We start from the raw sequence: 22,482 nt of genomic DNA, 5'->3' as shown, positions 1-22,482 counted from the left end.
TTGGAAACCCACATCCTTGTTGGATGTGGGAGAAATGGGCAGGAATAAAGATCTGAGTGACTTTGACAAGGGCCAAATTGTTAAGGCAAGGCGACTAGGTCAGAAAATCTCTGAAACAGCAAGGTATTCGGGTTTCTCTCAGTCAGCAGTGGTAAGAATTTGTGGTCAAACCACAAATTGGCAACAAGGTGTTGGGCGCCCAAGGCTCATCAATGCATGAGGGTAACAAAGGCTATCCCACCAACAGCCTAGTTTGTTCCCTGGTGCCGTGTTGGTTTTGTGTTCATGTTGTGATAACTGTGAACAGTTTGTAGCAGGAGGCATGAGGGAAGTCCTCATTCATAGGCCTATAGCAGCGGAGCTTTTCAATTCAGTCTAATTAATCTTGTGCATAATGGTTATGAAAGAAGTGTTTTCCATGTTTGTGTTTATCCACATAATATTATGTATAAATATACATTTATACATATTCATGCCCATTAAAATCAAATTCTGCTACAGTATTACTCATATGTAAAAAAAAAAAAGATTCTCCTTATATTATTTTTAGGCCAATTTTAAAGGTTATGATGACCTATGAGAAATAGTGAGAGCAAAATATTACAGTTTGGTCTGACTCTGAAAATATGAAAACATGACAGAAAGCAATGACTGCTCTCTTCACCCTTCTGTGCACAGTCAGCTGAACTGCTGAAGTAACTGGCTGCAGCTGCTTCAACCCAGCAGTTCAGCCTGTCAACCCCGCTGGAGAAAGAACCAACAACACAGTGACATCCCCAATGCCAACACCCTCAGCATTTTCACTGTCCCTGAGAACCCTTACATCAAACACATCTCAGTCCAAAGTCTGCCTGGCAGTCAGCGTATTTTACATAATTGTCAAAAAGTGCACAATTCAAGTTTTAAGTTTTATATATAAGTCTGTACGTATATAAGCACTGCTACTTTTCATTATTCTTATATCACTTTCTTGTTTAATACATCTTAATTGTTGACTGTAAAATGATCTCAGAGACGTCTGTTTTAATATTAGGCTACTTCTATTGCAGTTTATTTGTTTATTTATTTGGATCCCCATTAGCTATGCCCAAGAGCACCGCTAATCTTTCTGGGGTCCACACAACACTTAAAAACATACATTATTTGTTACATCTGTGAATGTACAAAAAAAAAAAAAAAAAAACCGATAAACGCCACAAAAAAAAAAAAAAAACTGCAGGTCAGGTGATAAGGCTTCTAGTCACTTCAAAAAGACGCGCTAGTTGATGGAATTTTCGTCAAAGCTGACTAAAAGTGATCGAGGATTTATAATTTCGACTCCTGCAAGTCCATGTACACCATACACGTCGTCTTACATGCTGAAACCTTGTTTGTTCTTTTGCGCGCGCGCGCGCACGTGCGTGTATGTGTGTGTGCGTTTGTGTGCACACGTTTGTTTGAGTGTGTTTTAAATGCAATTACAAAGCAAGGTTTTGTTTAACTGAAATCTGGAGTTATCTGCTTTTGCCAAAAAACGACTGTTGGAGTTATCTGCTTTTGCTAAGAAACAAACTTTTAATATGTATAAAAAACATACTTTCAATGAACTTTAATTTTGTAAGTTACCTGTATTTTTTGGAGTTATTATTACTTAATCAAAACAACCCAACTGCAGTTTGATTGATATTACTTGGAATGCACAATAAAAAAAAAAAAAAAAAAAAAAAAAAACATGATTTGTTTGAATGAATAAAAACGGAGTTATCTGTTTTTGCAAATGAACTCTTCAAATGTCTAATCAACACCAGGTCTAACACTTATAATGTATCCAACTAACTTCTGTTGCATGACCTCCTATAAATATGATAGGCTAATCCAAGGTGTGCCTTTACCTGTGATATTTTAATTAATGACAATGGTAGAGAATTCCATGTTTTCATTGTCCTTACTGTACGTTTAAGGAAATTAGTTTCTGTCTTTCTTTTCATCTGCCTTCTTTTGCCTGTCTAGTGGCATATGTATATGACTCTAAATTCCATTTTAATTGATTGTACCAATCCAATGGAATTTTAAATGTTGCTAATAAAACTGCCTCAATCATCTGGTCTTCCACTCTCAACCAATTAGGATGGAGATGCATGCTGTTAATATTTGTGCCATACGGACACTGAGAGCAAGTCGTGCCCCTTTGTTCTGTACTAGCTGAAGTTTACTTAAATCATTTTTGGTGCCATTAGCCCAAATTATCTGGCAATATTCTAGCTGTGAAAAGAGAACCTAATATTGTTTCATTAACTGTATTATCAATGTGTTTTGACCACAACAATTTATTATCAAGGGTGAGACCCAATAACTTCCTTTACTTGCTGGATAAGTGTTTTATTTTATTTGAACCAAATACTATACTTTTTGTTTTAGATGTATTAAGTACCAGTTTGTTTTCTAAAATCCACCTTCCTATAATATTAAACTCCCCTTTTAAAATGGCAGTCAATTCAGCAGATGTTGGTGCAGACACATTTACTGTAATATCGTCTGCATACGTCGTTAAATTTAGCACTTTTTAGAAATAGAAGTAAATCCTTTGTAAAAAAAAAAAATGGAACACATAAGTGGTCTTAGACAGCTCCCTTGAGGAACTCCACATTCCACTGACATTCTGTCTGAATAGCTTCCATTAAAAAATACTCTCTGTGATCTGTTTACTAAATAACTTTCCATTTAAGCAACTGCTGAACATCGAACACTCCAGCTTTTCCAGAAGAAGCTTATGATCAATAAGATCAAATGCTGCTGTGAAATCTAATAAGATTGCTCCACATATCATTTTATTATCCAAATCCCTATACCAGTCATCTGTCACTTGTACTGTGCAGAGTGTCCCTTTCTTTAAGCATGCTGAACATTTGTTATCAGATTGTTTTCAAAGAAGTAATCTTGTATTTGATCAAATATTGCCTTCTCAAGGATCTTACTTATAGCGCTAGTAACAAACTTAGGCTACTGGACGACTATTAGGGCCACAAAATGGTATTTTCCTATCTTTGGGCAATGGGATCATTTTTGCTTCTTTTCAATCCTGTGGAAATGTTAAGTGGCCTTCAATCTGTGTCTGTGTCCTGATCACCCTTTATGAGTTTATTTTGCGATAATGACCAACCACATTATCCCTTTCTTAAACTGTTTATTTGTAGTTATTATTGTGTTCTTTATTCTGCATCATTGCCTCTTCAAGTAGAACAGATACAAGTGTATCAGATACATAGGCCTACTGTGATCCAAAGAGTGTATATCAAGTTGGCTTTCCACCAGCCATCTGAGTCTTTAATCAGCAGTGTGGCTGAAATCCAGAGTACACAAATGAATCTACTGCAAGACTGAATATCTGTAATACCCTCCGCAAAATCTGTGGTTAACCTTGGCACTCTGAGAGAGCGTGGCCCGCCAAATATTGTCTAAAATCTCTGTCAAAGTCATTTGTAAAAACATAAATACCAGACAAAACTGTGAATTTGTGAACAGCTGTGACTTTAGTTAAGAGGCATTTGACTTTCTGACAAAATATGAAGGAACACTATGAGAAAGACATTATGGCAGTGTTCATACTAAATAGGTCAGTACTGTTGGGTGAGTATATCTGTGTGGCACACATTTCTACACTAATATACCTCCCCCTCGTGCTCACCAACCCTGACAATGATATTGTAATCTATGATTTGTTTCCTACCTAGTTATGCCCCACTTACTCTGTTGGTTATTGTGCTTCACCTGTTATATCATAATGTTCATTCCTTATTCATCAAAACCAGCCACTCAAAGCTTTTTGTAGGATTTTCAAGTCTCTCCCCGTAAACTTTTGAACTACTTCTGTTGTTATAACATAATGACAGACCTACTTGCCATAAAAAGTATATATATATATATATATATATATATATTTTTTTTTTTTTTTTTAGGAAAACATTGGATCTAGTACTGGTATTGTGGAAAGAAAATGAGTTTGTTTTCACAGCACCTTAAATAATCCTCTTATTTGTGTTCAACCAATGAGGAAAGAAAGAAAAAACGATGTCAGAGATTATCTGCTTTCCCTATCAACTGGCATTAACCCAGTGCAGATTACTGCAGTCTTTGTCATAATGAATGAATGTCAGATGTTAGCATGTGGTAAGACTGCCCCCTTGTGGCAGCGGAATAATTTCTGTTCTCGCTTTGACTTGAGATAAAACACGATGCTGAGATAAAATTTAAATCAGCTCAAAAGGCCTCTTTTTTACATCTTCACTCAGATATTTTTGAGATGCAGGGCATTTTTAAGAGGGGCCGTTTAGTTTAATCATTCACTCTGGAGAAACTGAGTCATTTGCTATTTAGAGACGGCTAAAGTTCTTCAGACATACTGGCAGACCTTCCACTCTTAAAGCTCTCAATATGTATTTGCATGTAGAGCTCATTGTGCTTCATCTCACCCCTCTTATACCTCCACTGCTCTATCCATTAAACAACTAGGTAAAGTTTTCCACTTGACATGAGACTAGCTGTCTGTGAAAATTACACTAGGAGAAAGAACTGTTCTCACTCTACATGCGAGTGATGTTAAATTGCAGTGAAAGGAGAGCACTGACAGTAATTGAAATTTTAATGAAAATGTAAAGCTTATATATGGGCCATTCTACAGAATTGGTGAAAACTTCTGTCCCACAACCAAAAAAAAAAAAAAAAAACATTTAAAAAAAATGATATTAAAATAATTTTTGCAATTTTTTCCATTGTTGTTTAAAAAAAAATATATATATATATATATATATATATATATATATATATATATATTAAAAAAGAGTTAAAAAAATATTTATTTTATATTTTATTTTTAAATCATGAAACTTTATGTAAAAAAAAAACATTTGTCCCGCATTTTCATGTCACTACCGAAACAATGTATGTTTTAGTCCATTGGCTGAGACTGATTTTAACCACACTTCTACATTTTTGATCAGGAAATATCTCTGTGTCCCTCACTCTCATAGCCTCTCTTTCATAGTAGATATGTACCATAATTTTGAGTTAAATGTGTAACTTTAAGGAATGTCACTACCAATCACCTTTTTTTCTGCAATTAAGCAAACTTTTTTGGGTATTATTCCATAAAATTTAGTTTTTATGTGTGCACAACTCTTTAGAACTGTGTTAGGTAACCATGTGCTGACTAGCATCTTTCAGCTAGGCTCAAAAGTATCTAAAATTGTCACTACCGAAACAGTCACAACCAAAAGGACATCATTGTTTTTGGGGGGTTATTCAATAAAATTTAGTTTTTGTTTGTGTACAATTGTTCAGAACTGTGCTAGCTAACCATGTGCTGATTATCATATTTAAGCTAGGCTCAAAAGTATCTAAAATTGTCACTACCGAAACTTCACCACATGTTTCGGTCGTGACTGTTTCGGTAGTGACATCATTGTTTTGATAGTGACAAAAGGGGACACATAATCGTTTATTTGGGGGAAATAAACAAAATTTTAGTAAAGTTATGCGAATCATTAGAATTTTAGTATGTTTTATTATGCAAATCATTAGTGTTTTAGTATGCAAGTTAAAATTCTGTAATGTGATGTGGTGGCTACCAACACATTACTGTCACTACCGAAATGTATATATGGGATGTTTTGTCAAAAATAAAGTATGTTGAATTATCAACTAAGATATTATTATAGTGTTTGGTTCAATGTATATTCAAACTAATGAATCCTCAAATTTGAAATCAGTATGATAAACTTTATGACTTTTACAAAGAAAGATTGGATTCAAAATACAACAAATCTCACAAATTACATAAATATTGTTAAAATTGTAATTGTTGTTGATTTATCAGTAAAACTTTTTTTAAAAAATAACAAAAAATATATTTACAAGGTAGATCAAAATAGGTCTTAATAGGTCAATGTAACCTTTTTTTATTAAAGTATTTATCATTGTGTTTCGGTAGTGACAAATTTAGGGAGAGGAAAAATATTCTAAAACTTTCTGAAAATACAATATGAGAATTAAATGTACAATTACTAGAAATGTGTGCCTTGGATATTATACAATTTGCATACATACAAAAATTTTTCGGGGGAGGGGGAGGGGGGGAGGCATTTTTTCAAGACGTTTCCAACTCTGACTTTGCACCAATTCTGTAGAATGGCCATGCATATAAAGAAAATTTAGTAGTGTTTTTGAGACAAGTGGGAGAATCTCAAAGATTGATAAGAGGAATGTGGTGGCAATTTAGTTATTTTCACTTCTTAACTTGTTTGGTTGGAATATTAATTAAGGTTGAACAGATCAAGGGATTTATAAACATTGTGCTTATTAAAAGTTATTAAATAGTCAGTTAAAGGGGAAGTAATGAAAATATAAGTAGGAGCATATCATGCAAATACATGGGAAACCATTGCTGACCCATTAACATTTCAACTAACAGGCTTTGATCAATAGGCTACCAGCACCTCTGTAATTTTAGAAATGCAAAAATATCCTACTGGAAAGGAGACGGATGTTGTGGCACATAAATAAATTTCTTTGGGTCCCACTTTATATTAGGTGGCCTTAACTACTATGTACTTACATCAAAAAATAAGTACAATGTACTTATTGTGTTCATACTGAATTGCAAAACACTTTTGCTGCTATTGAGGTGGGATATGGGTAAGGTTAGGGAAAGCTTTGGTGGTATGGGTAGGTTTAATGGTAGGGTTAAGGTGTAAGGGATGGGTCAACAATGCAATTATAAATGTAATTACAGAAATTAATTACAGATGTAATTACATGCAGGTGTTTTTAAAATATAAGTACATTGTAAAAACATGATTGTTCACAATAAATGCATTGTATCAAATGATTAATTTAAATGTAAGTACATAGTAGTTAAGGTCACTTAATATAAAGTGGGACCTTTCTTTGTTACTTTTCACCCTATACAGTTACTCTATAAACCTTCACTTAAGCACATAGAAGCAGTCAGCAGATGAATGGTAATCTCTTAACAGGCCATGCAGAGCAGTGATGCCAGATTTATAGTCTCAGTGGTTGGAAAAGAGCCTGCAATAAAAGCACTTGTCCATTAAATATAACATGTGACTCTTGATAATCTCTTTGTCTATAAATCCTTTGTCTGAGTCTCAGGAAGAGACTCGTTATGAACTGAACACTGAATAAGTAGCCATCATTGTGTAATTTAATAAAGCACACATTCTCAAAATGCCAGAGCTTCTAAGAAGAAAGCAAATGTCATGAATGCTATATGCAAATGTTTATCAAGACGCTAAGAGACAGAGCAAATGTGAAAGGCTAACATATGAATTCTCTATGGCAGCTAATACAGATATTTTAATCTCAGAATGGTAAATAACACCAGTATGTGACACAGCACAATACTTTTAATGAGAGCAAAAACAAATAGCAAGGCTTGTGTAAGCAAACATAGCCAGAGTCTGGGTTTTTCAATTGATTGAGAGAAAGAAAAAGAAAAAAAGATTCTTTAAAAAATAAACTGATGTACAAATCTTTATATATAAAAATTTAACTTTTTTTTTTTTTTCCTTTTTCTTTTTTAGATTGTTTGGACTGTTTCTGAAGGTATTTATTATTATTGTGCAAGGAAATGTACAAGTAAATGCTGGCTGCCTCACAATGATTTTTGTCATTAATTGAAATAAAGAAGACAAACTCTGTCACTATGATTGTATTGGTGTATAGGATTGCTAGGCCTTGAGTGCTGTCTGTGATACTGAAGATCTCTGCATACAGATGCCTAACAATTAGGTCAAAAGGCTCTTTATAACTGGAATAAGCATTGATTGGCTCACAAATAGCCTGACCTCACTGTTAAATCAAGGTCATGCTTTCAAGGTTGATGAACACTGCTTTGTGAGCACCTGTGATGCTTAACCTGAAAAACTAACAATTTTAGTTCAGAGAGCGTTGCTTTCTCCTGCCTGTTGTTATGAGCGTACTGATGACAGTGGTCACCTCGGCACCGACGGATGTTTTGGAAAGTTTTTTGCCTCGTGTGTAAAACTGCTTCAAATTTACATTCACCTCTCTTAGTTAAAGACAATAAATTATTATTATTTTTTTTTTTTTTCTTGCAAAAACAAAATCACTTTGCACTGGAAAATTGTCCAGATCATTCCGTGCAATGACAATAGATTAAATCTGAGGTAACTGCTGCCATAAATCTGAGATAAATGTTGCAGATGTAGAAATGCTGAAAATATAACATATATTTGTGTTGATGAAGTTGAGCAGAACAAACGTTTTCAGCATCTGTTGAACAAGTGAAAGGAAAGAATTTGGGGTTAGTATCTTAACTCTTAAGTTTAAATAGCTAAAACCACTGCATGGAAATCTATATTATTATTATTATAATTTTTATTATTATTATTTACAAAGTTAACATTTGCAAGAAAACGTCCTGACTTTTATAAATAAAACTTTTATTTTAAAAAGCGTTTATGCTGTTTCCGGGTTTTATGGTATGACTTCCGGCTAGCTTGTTTTGGCTTTGCAGAGTGATCTGACGTCTGACAGCTTAGTGTGTTGGATAACGTTTTATCGTTGAGTAGGTAATAATGTCAGGGGGAACTCGACTAGAAAACGCCAATCCTCTGATATTTCAGCGATCAGGGGAAAGACTCCTCACTGCCACTGATGAAGATGAGGATGTAGCGGACCCTATCGATGACAGGGAAATCTTCGATATCCTTTCAATGTAACTGTTAACATCATTTGGCTCTAGCTACACAAAAGCTGTCAAGCAGCCCTGTTGCTTTGAATTATCTGCCATGACGACAGCTAGATCAAGGTCATGCTTTCATGATTTTCTTAACCTGAAAAGCTAGCCATTTTAGTTCAGGGAAGACAGCTTTGCTTTCTAATGCCTGTTATGTTATGCTGGAGTGTAGCAAACTGCTATAATTCTTAGCAAACTGCTATAATTCAGAAGCCCCAATTTAATGCATTTTGGATACTTTGAGTCAGACCTTAACTAAATTAATACATCTGATCAGATCGATCAATGACCCCGAGCACCCACTGTCCCTCGAAGAACTGAATGTCGTGGAACAAATGCGCGTCAATGTGAGTCTGATCTGCGAGCAGTTTAAATCAAAAACTTCAGTTGGACAACAATAGACCTTTTCAAATTAATCAAATTAATAAAATATCTATCTATCTATCTATCTGTCATGTTTTTCTCTCTGAGTAGGTGAATGATCAGGAGAGCACAGTGTCTGTGGAGTTCACACCGACCATCCCACACTGCAGTATGGCCACACTCATTGGCCTGTCTATCAAAGTCAAGCTTCTGCGCTCCCTGCCTGACAGATTTAAGGTAAATTTAATACGCAGCCAAACACTTACAGTAGGCTTTGGGTTTCCCATCTAAGTCATTTGATTTTGCCTTTTTGCCGTTTTGTTAGATTGACGTTCACATCACACCTGGCACACATGCCTCAGAGGATGCAGGTAAACGTTTATTATAAAACGTAGAACAACCTTAACCCTGTAAAGCCTGACATATGAAATAATAGTGTGAAAATGTTTATTGCACCTTTAGGCAAAAATTATAATAATAATAATTTGCATATGTGTTGTATGTTGCAAAATGATGCATGGGTAATCAAATTAACCTAAGTTCCTTCAGTTCAAGAAATGTTCATGGCTGGATTTCCCGAAACCTTCTTAACTCTACGTTGTTCTTATGTTATACCTTAAGCTATACCTTAACGTTAATACGTGTTTCCCGAAACATTCTTAGGTTTTTAGGTATTTAAGTATACCTTCTGTAAGTCATTCGTTCATGAGGTTGATCTGGACTGCTCTTAGCTATACCTTATCACTGTTGACAGTCTATACAAATATGATTCTGAAGTTGTATTACACCCAGTGTTCAATTAGGATAATGGCAAAGAATAAAATGCAAAGATTTACTGCTAAATTTAAATGTGCTTTGTCATATATCACAACTATTCATTGTTTTCAACCACATCAGGTTTATTTTAGGTTTCAGACATTTAAATGCACATTTGAATAAAGAACTAGGCTATATAAAAAAGACATTTATAGTTTGTTAAAATCAAATTCCATACACTTATGTCTAAGGAAGCTGCAATAATAACCCTTTCAATTATATAATTTGACAAAGTGTTTTATTAATTTCAGATACACATTGTGTATGAAACAATAAAGTTTACGCTATTCTTCTCCCCCTTCACCGACCACATACTTTTATGTATTTCGGGAAAAAATCTATTCCGACAGCTCTGAATTGTGGTGCAAACTCATCGAGTGACAAAAATTCACTTCCACATATTTTACAATTGGAATATATCATAAAATTCATGATATAGTTAACAAGTTTGTGAATATTTTGAATAAAAAAAGGAAAAAACGATATAAACGCAATATGTACATACAGTATCTGTCAGCTGCATGACGCATCTCTAAGGAATTAATACTTTCTAAAATAATGTTCTAAAATAATGGTCGCCTTAAACTTACACTGGGGGCTCAGCTAGAATATAGAGCCCCCAGAATATAGATAAATTACAATAGGCCTATATTTAGTTTGCAATTTGGATTATTTCCCATGATCCCATGAGTCCTGATAAATGCAATTTCTACTTCTGAAGTGCTTCTTTTATTAAGATCACCGCTTTCTCACATAACGCAGTGAAGCAGCCCCTGCATAGAGTAAATATCGATTCTCGAGTCATCAATATCAACCAATTCAGCACCGCCGTCATGGACAGCACCTGGTAACATTGCACGTAAGAATATATAACTTAAGCAACCTCCTAGTTCAGGGAACATGCCTAAAAAAGATAGATCTGCAGTTATACCTTTAGAGTCTTCGCATTGTGCTAAGAGACAACGTTATCGGGAAATCCAGCACATATCATTTTTAAATATTACTAACAAAAAGTTATTCTCATGTTTTCATGCGTACTACAGCCTAAAGGTGGACTTTTACTTAAAACCTTTTACTTGAACCATCAATCAGAAGGCACGTAGTAGATAGTGTGCAGTGGATTTTTCAGCAAAGTTTTGATCGTTTTGATCATTTTGATCATTTATAGGCCTTAGATATCTATATCAAATATGGTACAGTAGGCTTTATGAGTTAATGTAACATTTTTTTCTGTTACACAGCACCGTTTCTGTTTTAAACTAAAACTTTAGTTTGACAGCATGTTGTGTTTTTTCTACTCCAGTCAATAAGCAGCTTGCTGACAAAGAAAGAGTGGCAGCAGCTCTGGAGAACTCTCAGCTGCTGGAGGTAGTCAACCAGTGTCTGTCCACCAGAAGCATGTGATCTGAAGAATCACATGCTCCTTTGACACATCATCATGATTGAACTTCTACAGCCAAGCTAGAACTGTGTGAATAATAATAATGTGAGCTCCATTATCATTATTAGTATTTTTTTGCTTCTTTTATAATTCCAGTGCTATACTCAAACAGGGAGACTGCCTGGTTAGTACTTATAAAGTGAGATATGCATCCAAGTTGAGTTAAAAAGGCATCAGGAAAGGAAACAACAGTAATGGAGAATGTATGTGGAAAACAGAATTAGTTTTTCTGTTTGAGAGTACGTGGATACAGAAAGAAAAGTTATTCTGTAACTATGTCATATATTTGTGAATATGTACAAAATGACTTTTAACAGTATTCTCATTTTGACATGCCATCATTTTAGAAGTTTGTTTTCAAAGAAATTTCTTATTGATCAAACTGAAGAATGTACAACAGAGATAATTTGCACTGCTTTGTTTTTTACCTATTGTTTTTGCCAATAAAAATTTGAAAACGAATTTTGAAATCAATTTTGTGATTTTAAAAAAAAGTTTAAGCACTTACCCATAAGCAAACAATATTTTCCCAAGGTCAGTTGTATCAGAGGTTTGCTTTGAAATTACAGCTATTTACGGTAATGAGATTTTTCTTGCTTGATTGAAAGGCAACAACTTATAAAAAGCTATTTTAAAAAAATAAATAAACGTAGGCCTAATTTGAATGCTGTGATACAGATAAATTAAATATGGATTTAGTGGTACATCAATATAGCATTATACATCATTAACTTTCCACTAGATGCTTCACAATATAGGCAGGGCAGGGTAACTTCTGTAGAATTATTTATGGAAATACCTTCATCACAGACCATTAAACTTACACACTGCGTTATTGTAATATAACAAGTCACTGACCTGTGTTATAAGTAAGTTATAATTAAAAAATGTTTTGTCTTCTAAAAGTTGGAAGAGGATCCATAGTCTGTCTAAGCTAAAGGCAGAAGACATACAGATACTATAATAAGCACAATAGGTTGCAGAGTGTATTTAGATTACACTTGCTTGGCTTTCAAGTCATAAAAAGTGCTTTCACTGGCACACATTAAAAATGCATGAAAGATACTATTTCATGTAATAGAACTCTTATTCAATAGTCTTTTTTATATATATATAAATTACCAGACTAGCTAACTTTGCAAGTCTTTTTTGGTCCAGTCATAAAATACTGAACTTTCAAATATTAATTTTTGTTTTGTGCATCTATAAGTAGAAAGGACATACTGTATGTCAGGTCACATCAGCACAAAACAATGCATATATTGTCTGAGTAAAACAGTAAATGATGCAGTGCATCAAGTAACTGTGATCTAATACATTTCTTCTGGTTATGCTCAGGTGTCCAAGACTTGGTTATGCCTATGTGACTTATAGTGCTGTAAAGTGTTTCTTCATGGTTTAGCAGTTAGGCCTTGGCATAACAGGTGAATAGATGCAGCTAGAGCAGGCTATAAAAAATCCCATAACTTTGGCAAGTCATTGCAATGCATAAACCCAAAGTTATTTAGAGTCAGAGAGTCAAAAAACAAAAATACAAAAGCAACAAAAAACAAATCAGATCTAATAAAACATGCAGAAATTGTCATATGCCATACCTAACACTTACCACTAGATGGCAACATTGAACTACCTCTAAATGCACTCCATCAGTGTGATGAAAGGGTAGTTTTGCCCTTGAGAATTACAGGATGTCAAAAAAAAAAAAAAAAAAAAGGGATTGGGGTGATGATTACGTGGTGACATTTTGGTGACGTTACAATTTGTAACTGTATGCCATGAATTCATATAATGGTAACGTACCAACCTGTCTGAGCCATTTAATTTTGTTACTGTAAAATATTGATAATAAAAAGGTGGTACAATTAAAAGCATTATGGTGACTTAGAAATGTACCTTTCCAGCAGCTGTAACAAATAATAACAATATAGAGCAGTTAACCACACCAACAATAAAATATGTCACACCTAACACAAAAATAATGCTATAACTACATAACATAAAATGCAACAGAAAACAACCCAGTGTAAAAAAAAAAAATAAAAAAAAAAAAAAAAAAGAAGAGACAGATTTAATCAAATCTAAACAAATGTTTTCTTTTCATGAATCTAAACAAATGTTTAGATTTTTTTTTTTTTTTTTTAATCTGGGAAAACCTCTTTTTCTGTAAATTTTAAGTTGATTAATATCCTGCTTTTTAAACATACATAATTTGAATTTGCTGTGATGGTATAGGTCTATATATTCTTATATTGTATTGTTGTTGAATATAATATACATTTTCTCTGTAATTCATAATTTTACTTCTACCTTTACTTCTTGTAATGTCTATTGAAATATATTTTACCATATATGGTTAGGCATCTTACAGTACACTAATTTACAGCATTTTTAGCATTTTGTTTTGCCTATAAAATTACGATTTTTTACAGTTCAGCTGTGCTCTGGCTGGGAGACCAGCTTAAACCAGTTAATACCAGCAAGATGTCTATTTCAGCAGTAGAATAAAAAAAAAAAAAAATGTTTGTACCCCGATTTATTTTCATGAAGCTTTGATGACTGGCTATACGCCTTTACTAGTACAGACGATGAAGAACGTATTTCATGCCTGTATAGTACTAGTAAAGGCGGAACCTGATTCAGCCCATTGTTCATGCATTACACGCGCACGCAGGGGAGGGAAGTCCCTCTCTGCTGGACGCCCTCGCAAAAGTATGAATCACACGCGCTGGATTTCGCCCCTCCCTCAAAATGATGTTATTACTATAAGAGAGACAAGTGATTCTCCGAGGCAAGCCCTCCCTCGGGCTGACGTCACTCACTCGCATAAATAAAGGATCCGTCTCATCAGAGACCATAAGCGAAACCCTCAGTGGAAGAATAACGGAGACTAAACGGAATAACTGGAATTTTGACATTGAACGGAAAACGTTGTAGCCGCACTCAAATGTAAGTAACATTCTGGCATGTTTTCATATCTTTTAACTCCTCTTGGAGTTATATTCTTAGCTATTGTTATAGGTAGCCTATAAGTGTATAAAAAAGTGTCATTATATAGTAGGTACAGTTGTTAAAATATAGTTCTACACAGACAGGTTTGGAGTCATGACTTTGAACAAAGGAGACAAATTGAGGAACATGGATAAGAGGAGAGGTAGCATGCCGTTTCCCCTCCATCTGCAGAACTTACACAGAAGGAGCATGCCGGTGGACGACCGAGAGCTGCGCTCGATGCCCGAGGCTCAGCCCACCGAGCTGTCCAGCCTCATGCGCTTCAGTCCGGGAGAGCAGCACAGGAACAGCTGCGTGTCCGACTCCTCCGACTCGGTCATCTCCTCCGGCAGCGATTCAGACTGCCAGATCTACAAGGTGGTCCTCCTGGGCGAGCACGGCGTTGGGAAGTCGAGTTTGGCGAGAATATTTGGTGGAGTTGAAGACAGTAACGACTGCGAGGAAACAGGTAGCCTAAATGTTTTGAATTCATCTGCTTGAATTAAGATTTACCCTTCAGACTAATCATTTTAGATTTTAGTACAGTCTTCAGGCAGCATCTGTCTGAAGTGGTGTGGTGCTTTTGGTTTTACAAACCTGTGTAATAATTAGAGATATTCTTGAGTATAATATTATTGTGTACTTATGAATTGCACTTTCATTTCAGGAAACACATATGACAGATCCCTTGTGGTTGATGACGAGGAGACATCAATCCTTCTGTATGACATATGGGAACAGGTAAGCAATGGACATTAAGAGTAATATTTATTCACTTATTAATTAATTTATTTTAAACTAAATAAATATAAAATACTAAAGTATAAAAAAAAATATTAAAATAAATTATTTAAATTAATTAAAATAAATAAAAATAGATTTTAAAAATGGAATGGCATTGTCATTACTTATGATCACTATAAACTTTGCACTGTATAACCATCCAATTTATTCCTACAGGATAACAGCCAGTGGCTGAAAGATCAGTGTATGCGTATGGGAGACGCCTATATCATCGTGTACTCTGTGACAGACAAGTCCAGCTTTGAGAAAGCTTCAGAGCTACGAATCCAGCTGCGCAGAGCTCGGCAGTCGGAAAACATCCCCATCATCCTGGTGGGAAACAAGAGCGACTTGGTGCGGTCCCGAGAAGTGTCTGTAGATGGTAAGATTTCACCCATCTTCTTCTCTATTTTAAATATGGCACGTAGATGGCACACAGCCTTATGTTGTAAATGTTTTGGATAAAGTAATCTCCTGAGCTCCTGAGCTTTCAGGAACAGCCAGGAGGCATATAGTAATGATTACACTGTAGCCTCCGTCTCTCTGGTAATGGAGTTATTGCTCACCTGCATGTCTTTTTCCTCATCTCTCTAGAGGGCAGTGCCTGTGCCGTTGTGTTTGACTGCAAGTTCATAGAGACCTCAGCCTCCCTGCATCACAATGTGCGCGACCTCTTCGAGGGCATCGTACGGCAAATTCGCCTTCGCAAAGACAGCAAGGAAGAGAACGCCCGCCGCATGGCCAACTGCAAGCGCCGCGAGAGCATCAGCAAAAAGGCCAAGCGTTTCCTGGGCCGTATGGTGGCACGGAAGAACAAGAAGATGGCCTTTAGACAGAAGTCCAAATCGTGTCACGACCTGTCAGTGCTCTGAAAACCTGGACTAATACGCCCTCTGATACCCACGACCAGAAGCTGTGTGTTTTTAATGCTAATATAAGGACTATATAGCTGTACAGTTAAATATGAACTTGTTTTGTAAACAGAAAAAGAGATTATATGAGAAACAAAACTGACAAAATCATGTTGATTCTGTTGACCGCTATGAAGCTTTTTATTGTTATGTTACTTTTTTCTGTTTTGTTGCCTTAATATGTATAGTTGTCAAATTCTACACATGTAAATAGGATGTAAATCCACAAATCACAATGTTCCCTTCAGAGAGCTATGGTTACGTTTGCACGAAGGCAAAAGAAATAGGTTCTTTTCCTTATGTGTAATACAGCTGTATAAGATGTGGAATGCATATGTGTGCATATCTAGGGGATGAGCACAAGTCATTTTCTTGTTGAAATAACATGGAATCAAATGTTACTTGAAACTGAGTGCGCAGGTTCGTAACTCAGCCAAGACACTGAACTAGAAGGTTTGGGTTTTTGAGGGGTGGGGTGGGGTAGGGCAAGAGGCAATATAAATAAGAAGTTTCAATATAAGAGGTCTGACACGTCTACTTCGACATCTATGCTCCATGTGCAAATGAATGACATAGAAGCAATAAATTATGTGTTGTGAGCTGTTTTTAAAAACGTTTGATTTGCACTTAATGTCATTTAATATTATTGAGTTGTTAATTTTGTTACATGTTTACAGTTGGTTTTATAATAAAATAAAATAAAAAATCTTAATTTGCAAGGCGTTCTATTTACTACAAACAAAACACAGATTCAAACTTGAGGCTATAATACCATGTAATTTATTCCCCCATACATATGCAAGCCAAGGGCTTGTTAGTCAGATGTATAATTGGAGGAAACAAGGTAGTTAAAGGTTTTCTCAGACAAATTAAGAAAGCTAATCATTAATCAGATACAAAGCAGATTCGATGCTCTTCTAAGCTTAAAGCCATTCTCAATTTCACTCACGGGAAGTGTGGACAGGAGGTAAGAGCTGCTTTTATTAAACAACATATGATTAGATAAACAGAAAAAAGCGTAAGATTACTGTTACTGTCACAGTTCACCCTGACGTTAATTTATAGAGTTTTGTTGTCGTTTTAAATTGTTTGCGTTGTTTTTGGTAGGCTACACGTAGGCCTATAGACTATTCCGGCATAAACAACCGCGTTTTACTTATGGCAGTAGCTATCGTGACTTCATTTAGCCTATATTTTTTTGTTTGTTTGTTTTAAGTGCGAGTAGATCTAGTTCTGTGTAGGGCGTACATAGCTATATGCTATTTTTTCTTTCTTCGCCGACGTAATATGTTAGTACAGGTTCTTATTTATTTGTTTGTTTTCATTGATGTAATCGCTACAAGCACAGAATTTATTATTTTGTGAAACGGGTACGTGTCGGATATTCTTGTTTTATGATGTCTTGTATTAAAAAAAAAGTTACTCTAAATCGTGCAGTTGTCCCTGAAAAAAAACGCGCACAGAAGTAACTCGACACTTACGTGAAGTTACATTAATGAGGTGTACTCAAGTTGAACATTAACTGAAGGAAAAGTTGTCTGATGGCACGCTTGATTCTTTCACTCAGCCAATTACTTTCTCTTAAAGGGATAGTTCACCAAAAAAAAAAAAAATGTTTGAAACTCATAAAAATTCTGTCACCATTTATTCACCCTCAAGTTGTTCCAAACCTGTATGAGTTTCTTCTGCTGAACACAAAAGAAGATATTTTGAAGAATGTTGGTAATTAAACAGTTGATGGGCCCCACTGACAAAAATATGAAATCAATGGCTACCATCAACTCTTTTAATCACCAACATTCTTCAAAATATCTTTTTTGTGTGTGTGTGTGTGTTCAGCAAAAAAAAACTCTTACAGGTTTGGAACAACTTGAGGGTGAGTAAATGATGACAGAATTTTAATTGTTGGGTGAATTATACATTTAGGGGTGCACCCAGTGTTTTTTGTTTTGTTTTGTTTTTTGTTTTTCTTAAACTTTTTGGAGAAAAACACATACATTTATGTACATTCACATGAGATTCTAAGTGTCCGGGAACCTATAGTATGGCTTGTGAAAAAAGAATCTTCTCAAACTTAGGCAGCTACTGAGTGCACCTTAAAAGCAAATCCAGTAGAAACTTTAGCTTGAACTTTAAAAAAAAAAAAAAAAAAAGCATGAATGCTTAAATTATTTTGTTTTTGTTTGTCTTAGGCATAAAGGCTGCTGTTGGCTCGATGGAATCTCTGAGTGCTTGCTTTATTGCACTGAGCGTACGTTCTCTTTGCCTTTTTGTCTGGAATACATAAATGTTTATCACTCCGCATGCTTTACCTTCTGCAATTAATTGCTTTCTATTTCAGGTGCTGACTCAAAACATTTTGCTTTCTGAGACCGCTCATCTTAAAATTGGTGTTCCAGAAAACTATGACGGTATTTTCCCATGGTACCTCACCAAGGTGAGCTCTTTCTTTAAAGAGGACAAAATGTCTTTGGAAAGTTTACATATTAGTGGAATATTTAGCTCAGCTTATATTGGGTATATTTGTCCATAGTTAAAATAAATATATAAAATATTAATAAGTATTAATATTAACATAATATTAATTGCCTGTGCAGGTGTGCATAGACTGAATGTAGCTCAGATAGATGAAGAGGGGAAGGGCCATGAGGAGCTGTGAAGGTTAAGAGGTGTTTTTTTGCACTTAATACAGGATGATACAGGTTGGCAATATGTCTATCAATGGTTTTGTTGACTAGGCTGATGAAAAGGGCATTGCAGTAATCAAGAAGGGAGATTATGAAGGCAAGTAGAATGTCAGACTCTCTCATATTACGTATGATGCGGAGGTGTGCCGTTTTACAGTCTAGACCAGAACTGATGTAATCTTCAAATGTGAGAATATGTGACACCAAGGTTCTGAACATTTTGGTAGGCTAAGAATTTTAATAAGCAGTTCTGACATTCTAGTCAACATATTGTCAGATCTGGTGACTAAAATACCACAAAGATCACTGAGTTAAAGAAATTGTTCTGCATGTTATTTATAAACTAGTTGGTTAAAATGGACTGTCCTTGTGCTGTGTTCTGAATGACTAAAGAGTTCTGAGAATGTATTAATGACTGCTTCTAAGAGCAATGTAGAGAAAGGAGTGAAAAGCAGATCATTGAACATTCCATTCAATAAACCCTACATCCCACTCCCCAGAGCACTCAGAACTCAAGGTGTAATTATGAGCAGGCATTCACGCACCAACCAGACGTCACCAAACTAAATTTGGATCTCCTTTACAATGCCTTACTTCAATCCATGTGACAGACATTTTTACCAGATGTAGTTTAGTAATAGCCGGTTGCTCTCTAAAAAGCTTTTCGCTTAGACACTGTAATTGGCAGCATTTCTGACTGTTTGGGTCCTAGTGCTTCTTGCTCACCATTTTCTGCGTTTGACGCCATGCTATCAAAACAGTCTCTGTGTGGTGTCCAAATCAAGTATAATGGCCTACATGTGAGTGGGTGGATAATTACCCTGTGTGATCACTGAAAGTACAAAATGATGGCTACATAATATTTGTTTAGGCTTTAAAAATAAGTGACAAATGACACATTCATGTATTGTTTTTTTAAGCCCTCAGCTTGTGGGCTGTGGCTGCAAGGACCCCAGATAGAATTGATCAATTTTTTGCTAGCTTTTTTTACCACAGTCAATCAAAACAACCAAGCATGGGTTTAAAAGACTGTTCCCTGGATATCCTGTGCAGGTGTGTAGGCAGCGTATCAGATTCACCAGGCAGGGAAAGAGCGAGCTACAAAGTGCCACGCGAGTCATGCTGTGTGCAATTAGAGCTTCAATCAATCTTTACCTTTCCTAATAAACACTCACTGGCATGCTATTCTAAATATGCTGGGCAAGCATGGAAAAACACTATTCAGAGTTACATTCCAGGAACCAAACAAAAGAATTACAATTCACTGCCCAGGCAGAGGGGAATTGTTGGTATGACACAGGCTATTTAGGTTTGTGTGCTAGCCTATTTAAGACATGTGATCACACTGTACCTAGTATGGGATGTGTCAGTATTGTACACAAAGCATTTACAATGTGTAGCCTCATACTCAGCTGAATTCAGAATCTCTGTGCTAATTGGTGTCAACCACTGAGCCACATACCTGCTGTCAACAGCAGCAGCCATGTTCGTTCACAGGCATTTAGAGAAGGGTTCAGCCAAACATCAGTCTCACTGATCTCTCCTACTACACAACCAGAGCTCCTGTTTACACTAACAGGCATTATTGTGTGGAGTTGGAAATTTATGAGTTTGGAGCTCATGAATGACCAAGCAGAGTTGTTTTTTCTCGAGTGGGAAACTCTGAATTCTGGATGATACATGAGTTGCCAAGTTGTGATGTTGGAAGGAGCATGTCAACTTGAAACACTGATGGATCAAAAAAGTTAATCAAAGTTGTCCTAAGACAAGAACAGGTATTGCATTTTGGTTTTAGGACAACTTTGATGAAAGGTTTTGATCCACTTCAAATGTTGACTAGTATATAGAGAGATCATCAGTGTTGGGTAAAGTTACTTCTTAAAAGTAATGCGTTACAATATTGCATTGCTCCCTAAAAAGTAACTAATTATGTCACTTAGTTACTTTTAATGGAAAGTAATGTGTTACACTACATTTATATTACTTTTTCTCACCTGGGCTGGACTTGGTTGTTTGTTTTCAATAACAAAAAAATCAAAAATTCTATTTTTGTTAAAAATGAAGGAAGGCCCTTTCGCACCAAAAGTTAAATGACTTAGGAGAAGAAAGTTCAATGTGAAACACAAATGTGATGTTTAAAGTCATTTTTGCTTATTGGATGAATTGGATCATTGAAGGTCAACAGCAAAAACCATCATGTTTACACCAGTGGCATGGCCAGAAATTTTAAAGTGAGTGGAACTTGGTGAAATAGGGTGGACCAATGCCTACAGTCAAATTACATCATTTTATAATACATGGAATAAAAATAATTTGACAATTAAGATTAGTTAAATGCAGTGTTGGGGAAAGATACTTTTAAAAGTATATACAATATTGTGTTACTCCCTAAAAAAGTAACTAATTGCATTACTTAGTTACTTTTTATGAAAATTAATGCGTTACATTACTTTTGCGTTATTTCTCTTACCTGGGCTGAGAAAAGTACAGCACAGTAGAGGACGCAGCTCAAACAAACATTTCAGCTGTGCTGCCATTCTGGATTAAAGAAGAATAGGATACAGGAGAAGAAAGGCCAACACTCTTATTTCTAAATCTAATCTAAAGTAATTTTTGCTTATTAGCATGGCTGAATTAGATCATTGAAGGTCAGCAGCAAAGACATCAAATACATAGTATATTTGTGAAATTTAATATAGTTAATTATTACAGGCGTAAAATTTGAGTATTACAATCAGCGTTTGTTGGTGTAAAATTCTGAGATTGCATTTCACTGTTTTTATTCATTTTGAGGAATACTGAATATTTTCGTGCAAGTGAGATGAGTAAATGCATGTTCACATTTAGTCTAGAACTACAATAACCATCATGTTCACACAGACAGGAGAGCTGTCAGTCAATAAATAACTTCTGTTACTTATTTGAAAAAAGCAACTCAAGATATTTTGTTGTAAATTTAAAAGTAATGCGGTACTTTACTCATTGCTTGAAAAAAGTAATCTGATTACGTAACTCAAGCTACTTGTAATGCATTACCCCCATCACTGGAGATCAGTGATTAGAAAGCAAGTCTGTAGTGAATTATAATGAAAGATTTTGAAAGGAAATAACTCTATGTTAGACAATAAGTTTTGATACTATTATAAATAAGTGATAGATTTGAATAATTTTCATCTTTTTGAGTTCCGATGTAGTTTTTTGGGTTTATTGTTCACAATATAGTATCTTATTTTGTATAGGCTACTTCGTTTTATGTTTCCAACTTGAATGTGTGTCTTATTGTAAAAAGAGAATACGAAGTTATGAGTTTCACAGGTGCAATTTTGCAGCATACCAGACAACTTGGAACTTTTCCCACCTCTTGCTTGAAAAATGCCGCTCCAAGTCCAACTCAAAGTTCAATAACTTCTAGACAGACAGAGACAGCTATCTAGCACTAACGTCTGAAATAATGTACCATTATATTTGACATTAGTTTAAAAGTTTTGAATAATAAATGACAATTACAAATGCTTGGGACAGTCTGAATTTTGCTTTAATTTATGATTTTGCCATAACTGGCAGAACATGCAATGTTCTTGTTGAGTTATAGAGTCATCTTGTGGGATCACTGACTTCGATTACGGTTACCACAATAACTGTTAAAAGTGATGATTACACCAGCATTTTGTTTAAAATTAGTACCAATGCAGCAAAGGTTGTTATTTGCAACATGCTATTTTGCAACACTGAACATTG

General features: G+C 35.3%; 3 protein-coding genes across 5 annotated transcripts in view; all 3 read left to right on the top strand.

The window, feature by feature from the left end:
• Positions 1–8,464: 8,464 nt before the first annotated feature.
• ciao2b (cytosolic iron-sulfur assembly component 2B) lies at positions 8,465–11,837 on the top strand. The gene is made up of 5 exons (XM_051901029.1): positions 8,465–8,723; positions 9,025–9,102; positions 9,230–9,355; positions 9,444–9,489; positions 11,238–11,837. The coding sequence occupies exons 1-5, from the start codon at positions 8,595–8,597 to the stop codon at positions 11,336–11,338; spliced, it is 480 nt and encodes a 159-aa protein (XP_051756989.1). The 5' UTR covers positions 8,465–8,594; the 3' UTR covers positions 11,339–11,837.
• Positions 11,838–14,160: 2,323 nt separating this feature from the next.
• rrad (Ras-related associated with diabetes) lies at positions 14,161–16,769 on the top strand. 3 transcript variants are annotated; one of them, XM_051901307.1, is made up of 5 exons: positions 14,161–14,321; positions 14,468–14,832; positions 15,031–15,104; positions 15,324–15,528; positions 15,741–16,769. In XM_051901307.1, coding segments are annotated over exons 1-5 (924 nt in total). In that variant the 5' UTR covers positions 14,161–14,319; the 3' UTR covers positions 16,019–16,769. The 3 variants fall into 3 exon arrangements, with proteins under 3 accessions (XP_051757267.1, XP_051757268.1, XP_051757269.1); XM_051901308.1 differs by having other exon boundaries at positions 14,464–14,832; XM_051901309.1 differs by having other exon boundaries at positions 14,170–14,321; positions 14,556–14,832.
• A 134-nt stretch (positions 16,770–16,903) lies between these two features.
• cdh16 (cadherin 16, KSP-cadherin) overlaps positions 16,904–22,482 on the top strand; it is a 36,415-nt gene continuing 30,836 nt past the window's right edge. Inside the window, exons 1-3 of the mRNA XM_051901306.1 lie at positions 16,904–17,024; positions 18,250–18,308; positions 18,399–18,494. Coding sequence (XP_051757266.1) covers positions 18,273–18,308; positions 18,399–18,494 — 132 coding nt within the window. The 5' untranslated portion in view covers positions 16,904–17,024; positions 18,250–18,272. The remainder of the gene's footprint in view (positions 17,025–18,249; positions 18,309–18,398; positions 18,495–22,482) is intronic.

The sequence above is a fragment of the Ctenopharyngodon idella genome, chromosome 7 (genome assembly GCF_019924925.1).
Source record: "Ctenopharyngodon idella isolate HZGC_01 chromosome 7, HZGC01, whole genome shotgun sequence".
Taxonomy (NCBI): Eukaryota; Metazoa; Chordata; class Actinopteri; order Cypriniformes; family Xenocyprididae; genus Ctenopharyngodon; species Ctenopharyngodon idella.
The sequence above is the reverse complement of the archived record's forward strand: the minus strand, read 5'-3'. Positions and strand labels throughout refer to the sequence as shown.

Excerpts from the sequence above, each read along its gene's own strand:
- rrad (XM_051901307.1), top strand. Across the intron at positions 14,833-15,030 it reads TAACGACTGCGAGGAAACAG|GAAACACATATGACAGATCC; the intron begins GTAGCCTAAATG and ends CTTTCATTTCAG. Across the intron at positions 15,105-15,323 it reads TGTATGACATATGGGAACAG|GATAACAGCCAGTGGCTGAA; the intron begins GTAAGCAATGGA and ends TTATTCCTACAG.
- ciao2b (XM_051901029.1), top strand. The coding sequence starts at position 8,595 with ATGTCAGGGGGAACTCGACTAGAAAACGCCAATCCTCTGATATTTCAG. Across the intron at positions 8,724-9,024 it reads ATGACAGGGAAATCTTCGAT|CTGATCAGATCGATCAATGA; the intron begins ATCCTTTCAATG and ends AAATTAATACAT. Across the intron at positions 9,490-11,237 it reads ACATGCCTCAGAGGATGCAG|TCAATAAGCAGCTTGCTGAC; the intron begins GTAAACGTTTAT and ends TTTCTACTCCAG.